We start from the raw sequence: 11491 nt of genomic DNA, 5'->3' as shown, positions 1-11491 counted from the left end.
GTTTATTAAAAGCTGCGATTGTCAGACAATAAAACACAGCTGACATGTAGTTTGTATATACATATTTTAGTAAGTAATGACACCATGAACAAGTTACACATTGTTAAGACTATTAACAACTATCAACATCTCCTGAGTCACCAGACAAATCTGTAAGCAGTGAAACTGGAAAGACAATATAAGGACACGCCACTCAACAGCCCTGTAGGACTGGTTTCACATCTCAGTCACTTTAAAAATACACACAATACAGCCTTTAAAAATCTGAGACAGGGTTTTAAAAAATACACAGCATGCATGTTAATCTCAAGTGTACCTCCCCCTCCCCAAAAGAAAGTACTGGAAATGCACTGGAACCAAATTACAAACAAGATAATATGGTGCAAAACAAATTCATGACAGTTTTTTTATCATTCAGTTTTTTTAGCTGTTTGCATAAAAACAGGTTTAGGTTCTGTGGTAACACTGATTTTTAAAACAGTCTCTAGTGCTACATAATTTAGCACATGGAGTCACTTTGGTAAATACATAAAGTTTCCCTGAAAAAAAGAATCTGTGCTTCAGTCTTTGTCAAGAAGTCCACATGGCTGGCAGGTACCATGTCGAGGGCAGGCTTTGGGTGGAGTTTCACAGGCCTGTTGGGGGGGAAATAATGAAGCTGTTATGTTTTAAACACACCCAAACTAAAAGGAGGAACAGTTCAACCAAACATTTTACACCTTTGATGCCACCACACCCCATGAACACAAATGGAGAGGTGGAGAGGCCCAGGATCATCTACCTGTGTTGGAGTAGCTGGGTGGTGGTGGGACGTCTGGCACTTATGAGAGTAAAAGGGGTCAGTGGTCCCACAGCTCATAGTAGGGCCACTGTTGTGTACGGAGCTGTGGGGTCTCGAGCTGCTGGGCTCTGAACTGGCCTCGATGACCTGCCGGGACTCTTTTAACAGCTGCTGCAGAGAACAGCTGGACACAGGGTCACCACCCTGTTAAGAGAAGGAGAGAAGTGATCAGCTGCTTTCTAACCAGGATTGAGATGAGGAGAAGCTACAGCAAGCAGCTGGTTAGCTTAGCATAATGACTGTAAACTGCTAGCTTGGCTCTGTCCACAGTAAAGTCCACCTACCAGCACCTCTAAAGCTCACAAATTAAACATGTTATATGTCAAATGTTACATCAGTACAAAAACATAAGACACAAGCAACGAGCAGAGACTCCAGGACGTCACTGCTCCCTGCCAAGAAATAGTTTGACAGATATGCCCCCATAAAACCACCACGTTTTGTTTTTAAACTTTGAGTTTTGTACAGATATTGTCCAGAAGACAAACAGCAGGTAGCAAAACTTTCTAGCCTAATTTATTATATATATATATATATATATATATATATATATATATATATATATATATATTACTTAAAGTAAGTAAATAAGTAGACTTTATTTATTTAGCACCTTTCACAGACAAGAGGGGTCACAAAGTGCTTCACAGTAAAAAATTTAATAAAATAAAACAAATAAAAAAACAACACCATATAAAATACAAAACAATATGGCTAGTTAAATGCTTGTCTAAAGGATGTGTCTTAAGGAGTTTTCTAAAAGTTTCCACAGAGTCCAATGCTCTCAAGGCAAAAGGGAGAGACTTCCAGAGCCTTGGAGCCACCACACAGAAAGCACGATCACCTCTTGTTTTATAACGTGTTCTGGGAACAGTTAAAAGGTCTTGGTCAGAAGACCTCAGACAGCGACCAGAAATGTGTGCATGCAACAGATCCTGGATGTAAGAGGGAGTTTGACCATGCAAGGCTCTGTAAGTAATGGTTAAAATTTTAAAATGTACTCTAAAACCAATTGGAAGCCAATAAAAACCATAAGCACAGGTGTAATGTGTGATCTCCTGTTGGTCTTTGACAAAGGTCTTGCAGCTGCATTCTGTACAACTTGCAGTTTGTCCATTATTAAAGCAAAGGTTTGACATTTTGAGAAATAATGAGAAGATTAATTTGACTAATTAATTTACATCACTGTTCTTAACATGAGGCGCCGTTTCCTGCCTTACACCCACAAATTGTGCCGAGAAGATTCCCAGTTCACTGTTGACGGTGCCTCGCAGATTAGCTGCTGGCAGAGCGGCAGCATCATGTAAAGGTCTCGATTTCTTCAGTCTGAGCGATGAAGGTGACGGGTTGTCCAGACAGCAGCATCCGAACTCATCCTGACTGAGACACAAACGAGGACAAACAAATCATTCATATTTTCTGTTCGTGGAGATCCTATAAGATTTAGAGACTATGTGGAATGAGGGAATGAGTGTTGTGTTGAGTTCAAGGTCAGATCAGGAAGTAGACAAGTGAAGGTTTATGTTCCCTGCTCTCAACTGCTCCATGTTTCTCGGTTATTATCATCTGGGTCTTCATTAATTTGGGTTCTGGCTGCATGAAGGCTGTTCTCTCCGATCACTGACTCAGAGACAGTAGCTTGTCTGCAGCCACAAAATGTGAATAAAACAAATAAAGAAAGCATACCCTAACAGTGCATCACTTATTAATATTCTCGCCATGTTTTCCTTGCACACTATTCACCTGCCAGGCAATCCCTGACTGCTCTTCTCTCTCAGGGCTTCACGGGAACTTTCCAGGTTCAACTGCAAAAGCTGCAGGTCGTTGCGCTGATTCTCACACACCTGCAAAACACACGCAAGCAGCATGATGTGTATATTGAATGATTTATTTACATTTCATATTGTCAGATACAAACTATCTATCAATAAAAGTCAAAGTGGAATAGGGCTGCAACTAACAATTAATTTCATTATCGATCAATCTGTCGATTGCTTTCACGATTTATCGATTAGTTGTTTGGTTTATAAAATATCACAACAATGTCGGTCAGTGTTTCCCAAAGCACAAGGTGAAATCACTCAAATGTCTACATATTCACTTTTCTGTCATAGAGGAGTAAAGATTCACATTTGAGAAGCTGGATCAGATCATTTTTAAAGTTATTTAAAAAATTACTCAAAACGATTCATCTAATAATTGACAACCAATTTATTATTCCAGCATTTGTTGTAGCTCTACAGTAGGACGGCAGTTAGGGCGTCTTTATCTTTTGTCTAGTTACGAGAGAGATACGGCGCTGTAGAGGACAGTTGGCCTCCCAAGCACCTCAGAGAAATCAATAAATTAAACCTTAACTGCATTCTTTGGAAACATAAATACAGTTTTTGCCAACTGAGATCCAAAACACACATATCCGACTTATGATATCGCTCCGCTAGCAACTACAACGCACAAGCTAACAACTTAGTGTAGCTTTATAAGATGGGGGGTGGTTACATACTCACCTCAAATCACATTTGATTGGATTCATATATGTATAAATGTTCAAGATGAGAGAAAAGAAAAGAGGAACCATGGCATAAGTCAACTTGTTTCCCACTATGTCTTTACAAACATGTGATTTAATTTAAAAAAATGATTATACACATTTTTTGTCAGTGTGTGGATTAAGTATTGGACATGACAGTGACCCAGAGTCACACAGCCATGGTGAAGAAACACTCTGAGGTATGCTGCCAAACCAGAAAGACATCTCTGACGTCAACAACAACATGCACAGGAGGAACAAGGAAAGTCCTCCCTAAGCTAATTCATACTGCTGGTTGTTTATTTTCTAGCCATGTTGTGAAGCTGAACAACAGACACTGTACCTGTCGTAGGCAGCGGAGCTCTGACACGGTGCGTTCCTGTTTGGAGCGAGCCAGTTCTAGCAGCTCATCTTTCCAGCCGTCTCCCTCCCCTGGTGGAAAGACATCAAGAGCTGCACTTATCTCAGCAGGAACAATTCTTTTTCAGGCCGGGAGGCGTCTGCAAACAACTACCGCACAGATCAAAATCAAGAGACGTAGACTGCAGACATGAAGCAGGATGCTGTTTAGTGCTAAAATCATTAGTCTGAAATCGATCAACAATTCTGATTTCTTTGAAGTTTGACTCTTTCAAATATTGGTTACAAACACGTATAACTTATAATGAATAAGATAATAATGAATCCAATAAAATATGTAGAGAATAATCAAGGATCACAAAACACATAAGATCGGTAAAATAATATCAATAAAAAAAACACAACAAACAATTTAAAAACAAACATGCGGTGGATTAATATTCTTAATAAATAAATACATGCAATGAACAAATAAAATCCTACAACAGATAACACTTATGATGACAATTAATAGTTTGGGAACACAGACAGCTAGAGAATTAATTTGTTGTGCTGTAGTTTAATGTACCCGCCAAGGCCAGATCTCTGCGAAGCAGCTGGAGCTCCTGTTTGAGACGGATGATCTCCTCCCTCTGTGTGCTGCTCTGTGTTACCTGCTGCTGCAGCTCCTCTACAACCACAGAAGGACACAGGAGAGAAGACATATACAGCTGAAATGATTAATAGTTAATTAATTAATTAGGCAATCGAGCCCCTCGTGTTCCAGCTTCTCAAATGTGCAGATTCGCTGCTTTTCTTTGTCATATTTAATGGAAAATTGTTTGTTTGGATTTTGGGCTGTTGATCGGAGAAAAAAAAAAAAAAAAAAAGACATTTGAAGACATCACCCTGCCCTCTGGGAAATTATGTCACCAGACAAAATGATTAATTAGAAATCAAATCTATCAATAATGAAAATAATTGTTAAGACAATCTACTACAGTTAATTTTGTTTCTTGGCTTTAAGACCGGTGGTATGCTTGAAGTCTAAGGTCTAAGGGAACAGTGCTTATATCTGTTCCAAATGGTCACACCAGGGCATAAAGCCTAACGATGCAATAATTATGTATTCAACATCTACTGTTTATAATAAAATGCCCAAATAAATACTTTGTTGTTTGTAGTCTGATTAAGAGTTTTAAGATGACTGATATAAAGTGTGACACATGTGTACGTATGGAACTGAAGTTTTACTCATGTACCTTTAAGGTGCGTGACCTCATGCCTGGCCTCTCTATAACGCCGTTTATTTTCCTCCAAGTCTCTCATGAGTTTGTTTTCCTGTGAGCGGCTGTCCGTAAGCGATGTTTCCAGATCTCGTAGGCGCCCTGCGAGGTCGGCTATATGACCCGAGGCTTCAGTCACATCCTTGTCCTGATGGAGGGGGCGAAAAGCACATTTACCAAATAGCAGAATATCAGAAAGTCCTACACACAACTTCACTTAATGCTGATCTGTATTTATGGAAATTACACATAAAAACTAGTACCTTGAGTTTGATCAGGGAGCTCAGTTCTTCCTCCCTGACCTGCAGAGAGCCGACTTGAGTGGACAGAGCCATGACCGTGGAGTTGAGACTCTGGTTCTTCTCCTAAAAGACATTACATTCATTTTTATCCAAAGCAACTTATAATTGCAATATATGTCAGAGGTCGCATTCCCCACAACTAGGGGTTAAGTGTCTTGCTCAGGGACACACTGGTTATGTGTCGCAGTCCTACTTTACAAGACTGTTCTCTACTGAGTATGAAATGTATGAGAAGAATTAGTACTTAGTAGTAAGGAATACACTTATAGCAAGTAATAATACATAATTTACTTCATAATTTCATAATTCATTCTTATCCTCCTACATACAAAGACGTCAACTATAAGTCTATGTTTGTAGTAAAAGCAAGAAATGTGGATTAATCCACTGCTTAAAATAGTTCCCAACAAATGCACTATTTCTATTTTATAGAGAATATAAATGTGTAATAATGTTGAAATGGTACCTCAAAGTCTTCACATCTTTGGCTGATGTGCTGCTGTTTCTGCTCCAGCTCACACAGCTGCTGTCGGGCAGCGCTGAGCTCCTTCTGGACTTCCTCCTCCCTGGTTTCCACCACCCAAACACGTTTAGTCAGGACTCTGATCACCTCATTACGCTTCTGCAACTCATCTGCACAAACAACAAGAAAAGAGCTAAAATACTTTTGATAGCGGACTAATTGTTTCAGTAATTTTTTACATTCTCAGATTTCCAAAGGTGACAATTTGCTGCTTCTCCTTGTCAAATATTAAACATAATTTAATATTTTTGGCTTTTTAACTGTTGGTAAAGATAAAATAAGGACTGTAAAGACGCCAACATAGGCTCTGGGATGTTGTAAAAGTTTATAGATAAAACAATTAATCGATTTGGATCTGTTCTGTATCAAATAAAGAAAGATATCTTTTGTGTTCCCAGTGTCCTCACCATCCAAACGGGCGCACCTCTGCTCCAAGCTGAGCACCCTCTGGCGGTCTTGTTCCCAGGCGTGAAGCTGCTTATGATGGGAGGCGGCCATGGCGTTCAGCTCCTTGTCCCGGTCCTTCAGCTCAGCCATCAGCAGCTGCAGCTCCCTCCTCTGCCTCTGGATTGTGGAGCCACTCAGGTCATTCACCGGAAACTTTTGCAAAGCACACAGAGAGACACATAAAGTTAACAGCAGATAACCTTGTTTCCATCTCGCTGGCCAACCATGGCCCGATGAACCACATATCTGATTTATCATAGGCTGGATGTCCTTCCCGAATGCAACCCTCCACATTTATCCCGGTTTGGGACTTGCAATGAGGTGCATTCCACATGGCTGGGGAGCAAAATTAATTGACTAGTTGATTGATATAATATGGATCAACAACAATTTTGATAATTGATTAATCGTTGAATTCATTCTTTAAAGCAAAATTGACAAAATTTAACTTGTTCCAGCTTCTAAAATGTGAATATTTGCTGGTTTTCTTGACAGACAATTAAATAACTTTTAGGCAAAACAAGCAATCTCAATTTGTCAGTTTGTCATGTGTCCTTTTTACAGACCAATAAATTAATAGGAATATTGGAGAAAATAATTGGCAGACTAGTCGATAAGGAAAGTTTAGTTGCACCTTTATTTAGCAATATAAGCAAGTATTTACATTTCTGTGCCAAAACAACACAATTTCAGTAAACTATGTAAACATTTATACTGTTTATATGACTTTTTTTACATGTTTATATTCTGGAAACTATGGATAATGGTGAACAACCAGACCCGAGTTAACACTGTTAACTCTAATTAAATAAAACACATTGGTAACGTTGCATGTTTAACAGGTCATATTTTTGTGACACAACTTAAGTTGAAGTGAACGATAAGTTTATTAATCTATGTGTCGAGCAACAGGGGACAGTTTTTATGATTTTCTTCATCTTAAATGATACTAAACTTTCTTTTCTTTAGGTTATGGAGTGAGCAATCTGAAGAGAAAACCTTAGACTTTATAGATAATTAATCATAAAAATAATCACCAGCTTAATTGATAATGAAAACACTTTATGCCAAACAGTGGATCACTTCACAAATCTGAGGTAGAACATTTAAAACAATTATGAAAAAATCTTTCTTTAACAAATACACACGAGTAAAATTAAGTAAAATCTTTTTTTCAGTCCTTTATCCTCAACAAAATAAATATTTTAATAGAAAAATTAAGTGCTGATTCAAATTAATTAAATTTAATTAAGATTTATTGAACATTTGTTATATTGTTGTTGAGGAAAATTATATCACAATAATTATCATTATTGTTTTATTGACACAGCCCAAATGCAGAGTACAATCTAATATACATTTTACCTCAGCCAGTAACGTGTTGTTTTAGGTGAAAGTTTTATTAATGAAGGACATGTAACCTGTACTCTTCTTCTTCTATCCTCTTACAATTATCTTGTATCGTTTGCACTTTTTGTTAACTCTCACTTCTTTCCCTAGGTATTTATCCCATTGATGCCATATGTGCCATTAGCGCTTACCAATATTTATTGCTGCTCTTACTAGTATGTATTGTCAGTTGTAGATCTCGTGATGTATTTGATGCTCTGTTGATGATAAAACTGTCTGCCAAATGAGTAAATGTAAATGTAAACAGAAAAATACATTAGGTTCTGCTGTAGCTTTCAGAGCGTGGCTGATGTTTAGCGGGGTACAGTTTGTCAGAAGTGTCATTTACAATGATATATCGCCCTCGTGAGTGCAGGGATCGGCCAACCGATTAATCGGTCTATCACTAGTGTGGGGAACAATGAACCTGGAGCTTCAGGGTTGGTGCCTGCTCGCCCCCAGTCAGTAATCCAAATTTGATCTCACCTCTGTGTGCTGCGAGCTGGGGGGACGGAGGGTATCTGCTGGGATAGGAGGAGGTGTTATTGTGGCCCACTGTTTTGCTGTGAAGTCCATCTTGAAGCTGGGTGGGACAGAGGGTTGGCTAACATCCAGTGAAGCATCAACATTTTTCTATAAAGTGACACATATATACATCACAACAAGACAACATGATGCCATCTGCATTTATTTAGTATGTGGATTTAACAGACATGTCACTGACCTGCTTAAGAGGAGTGCTGTGCCAGAGCTCAGCTGACGTGTCTGAAACAAAGTCAAAGTGGATGTTGGATGGTTTAAACGTTCCCGTATACATTTCAAACAAATTAGTTTAATGGGACTGTTGTTGGTAAAGACAGTGATGATGGGAGTGTTTACCATTTGACCAGGGGAAAAAGTTTGAGACTCTTCCAAAAGTTCTTCCATTTGATGGGGAAAGTCTTTTCACTTCGTCCATCACATCGTTAACAGTTACCCACTAATATAACACCCAGTTCCTCCTTGTTTCTTCTCCAGCAACCCCCTGCGTTATGTCACCGTCATTGTTGTTGTTTGGAGCATCATCTTCTAGGGGGGCATGGCAGAGTTTGCTAGCTTTTTACCGCGAACTCACCGCCTCTGCAACTAAATCTAAAGTTAACTAACACTCAGCAAAATAGGCTAAACAACTTCAACGCGTATATCATTACAAAGACGCTCCAAAACTCACTTTAATATCGTTAGCTGATTGTAAAAATGTCTCTAGAAAACTTAAACTGCTAGCTAATTTAGCTTCTGGGAGAGTTTAACTTTTGAACGTTATTGAGGGAGGGTAGGGGTAAACAGGGATTGGACAATAACGTCACGCCAACGGACTTCCGCAGTTATTTTCTAGACTTTATAAATATATTAATAATTTAAATGATTTTTTTTTTTTTTTTTACAGAATATCTAAAATTATATAACTGAGTGTATAATGAGTGTCACTAGTTTTGGAGAACTCGAAGTTAGACTGATTAATTCTCACTTCCGTGTATGTTGACGTTACCTTGAAACACACAGCCTAGAAAGGAAGTCAGCAGACTGTAACGGTGATTTTCAAAATAAAGGTTCCCGAAAAGTACAAATACAGTTTTTTTATTGTCATAAATTTTGGAAAGTAATATTGAAAATGTGAAATTTCAGTCCCAAAAGGCACTCACTCAAACTGTCATTTACTCAACTCAGCTGGTATCAAATTGCATTCAATAATTAATATATTTTCTCCAACATTCACATGATTAAATTTAACCAAATGAATTGAAATGTGTAAGAATGTCTAGATGTGGTTCCTGTTGTAAAAACTTCTCACCCTCCCAAACATAAACAGTTCAACATATTCTGCTCTTGCTATCACTAATTAGTAGTGATGGAATATTGAAATATTTTTATGGTACTTATACTTGTCAATGAAACATATCAATCTAATTAATAAATTATTATAGATTAAGCTACCCAGCTGCAACAGCAGTGACGCTTCCTTATTTCCACCTAATTTGTGAAAAATCAAACAAATTGTTATTGTATTATTTTTCCATCGATTGACTAATCATTTTAGTTCTAAAGTAAAATTAAATCCGCTTTTTGCAAACATTTTATTTGTATGTATGACTTATGTCATGAATTAGGCCTAATTCTAAAAAGGAAATATTATACATTATACATATATACATTTAGAAATGATATAGCATCTGTACCAACTTTGCCCTGGATCCTTGTGCGACTACTGTTGGCCAGGCCTATTTCTCCTCTAACTTGAGAAACAGTAATGGAGCTATACATACTCTGTTTCAAAAAGAAATAGTCTCTGTTACAAATGTTGTTCCTTACTGGAATAACCTTACTACAAATCTGGACTGGAGGAAAATGTGGTGCTTTCCTTCCAAATATCTAATTTTAAATAAGGTTAAGGAAGTGTCTTTTAAAATGTTGCATCGCTATTATCGCTCCAAGGTATTTCTCCGAAGATATAAGAAGGACATTGATGTGGACTGCTCATTTTGTCAAATGGCTCAAGAACAACTGCATCATTTATTTTGGACTTGTCCACACTCTTGCACTTTATGGCAAGATATCTGTACATTTATCTCCCAATATATTGACTCTGAATTCTGTTTTTTTTACACACCCTTACACCAATGCAAATCATTTCTATATCATCAATTTTATGGTATTGCTGGGAAAATCACATATTCACAAATCTAAGCTCCCCAACCATAAACCTTCCTTTGCCATTTTTGAAAACGTAGTCAAACATTACATTAAGACAATCCTATACTTACTTACCTATATTTTCTGTCAGCCCTATGCTCCCCTGGTATTGTCTGCTCTTGTGTATTATGTGTTCACCATACTGTTTGTCAAAAACTACTACAAAAAAAAGCATCAATAAAAACAATCTCTTGTTCCACCCTCCAGTCCAGATAGAGGCGGTAATGGGTCTCCGGTCTCCAAACTAGTTTTCCAACCGCCATTAAACACTGAAAAAGAAGAAGCAGCAGCAGCAGGGGCCATATGGATGAGAGGAATAAATGAGACATATATGTTAGAGAACATTAGGAAAATCAATAGGGAAAGTAGAGAAGTGGTCATTCAAGTGGGGATTTAAAATATCAACAAGCAAATCCTGTTATATGGTGTTCACAAACAAGCGAAAGTGTCATGTAGAAAAGCTTTTTCTATATCAGCAGCCAATGGAAAAAGTAAATGAATTGTATTTGGGATTGTGGTTTGATAGTAAATACACATGGAAAACACACATAAAGCAATTGGAAACTAAATGCAAACAAGTTATTAATTCACTGAGAGCGGTGACGGGATGTGACTGGGGTGCAGATAAACAGTCACTAATTGACATATATAGAGCATGCATGAGGTCATCAATAGATTATAGTTGCATAGTATATGATGCAGCAGCAAAAACAACATTGGAAAAAATTAATAAATTACAATACAGAGCCTTACGGATATGCATTGGAGCCATTAAGACAACTCCCATTAACACAATACTCATAGAAGCTGGAGAGACACCACTGGAGTTAAGAAGAGAGAAACCAGCACTAGCATATTGGGTCAGATTGAAAGGAAGTGGGAAAGAAAACCCTGCAAAGGAGATAACAAAGGATTGTTGGGAATATTTCAAGTTTCGGGGGCATGGGTTTGGATGGACCGGGGAAAAGAGAGTCAGGGAATACAGAATGGAAGCATTAGATTTCACCACACCCGATCCAGTCAGTAACAATCAACCTTGGCTCTATCCAGACGTAAAAACAGATTTTAGTATACTGGAAAATAAAAGAGGATGGGGAATAGAGG

General features: G+C 38.0%; 1 protein-coding gene across 7 annotated transcripts; it reads right to left on the bottom strand.

Moving 5' to 3' along the window:
* Positions 1-47: 47 nt before the first annotated feature.
* ccdc62 (coiled-coil domain containing 62) lies at positions 48-9112 on the bottom strand. 7 transcript variants are annotated; one of them, XM_046067263.1, is made up of 13 exons: positions 8537-9103; positions 8382-8422; positions 8144-8290; positions 6229-6421; positions 5765-5931; positions 5260-5361; positions 4973-5144; positions 4300-4401; positions 3715-3803; positions 2585-2685; positions 2023-2221; positions 782-985; positions 48-635 (listed from the first exon to the last, which is right to left on the bottom strand). In XM_046067263.1, exons 1-13 carry the CDS (start codon positions 8613-8615, stop codon positions 561-563), a joined length of 1671 nt encoding a protein of 556 aa, XP_045923219.1. In that variant the 5' UTR covers positions 8616-9103; the 3' UTR covers positions 48-560. The 7 variants fall into 7 exon arrangements, 4 of the variants coding, with proteins under 4 accessions (XP_045923219.1, XP_045923220.1, XP_045923221.1 ...); XM_046067264.1 differs by having other exon boundaries at positions 2062-2221; positions 8537-9102; XM_046067265.1 differs by having other exon boundaries at positions 2068-2221; positions 8537-9098.
* Positions 9113-11491: the final 2379 nt, after the last annotated feature.

Source organism: Micropterus dolomieu, linkage group LG13, assembly GCF_021292245.1.
Source record: "Micropterus dolomieu isolate WLL.071019.BEF.003 ecotype Adirondacks linkage group LG13, ASM2129224v1, whole genome shotgun sequence".
Taxonomy (NCBI): domain Eukaryota; kingdom Metazoa; phylum Chordata; class Actinopteri; order Centrarchiformes; family Centrarchidae; genus Micropterus; species Micropterus dolomieu.
The sequence above is the reverse complement of the archived record's forward strand: the minus strand, read 5'-3'. Positions and strand labels throughout refer to the sequence as shown.

Coding starts and splice junctions, on each gene's coding strand:
- ccdc62 (XM_046067263.1), bottom strand. CDS start 8,615: ATGGACGAAGTGAAAAGACTTTCCCCATCAAATGGAAGAACTTTTGGA. Junction 4,402..4,972: donor TGAGGTCACGCACCTTAAAG/GTACATGAGTAA, acceptor CTGTGGTTGTAG/AGGAGCTGCAGCAGCAGGTA. Junction 2,222..2,584: donor AGTCAGGGATTGCCTGGCAG/GTGAATAGTGTG, acceptor TTTGTGTCTCAG/TCAGGATGAGTTCGGATGCT.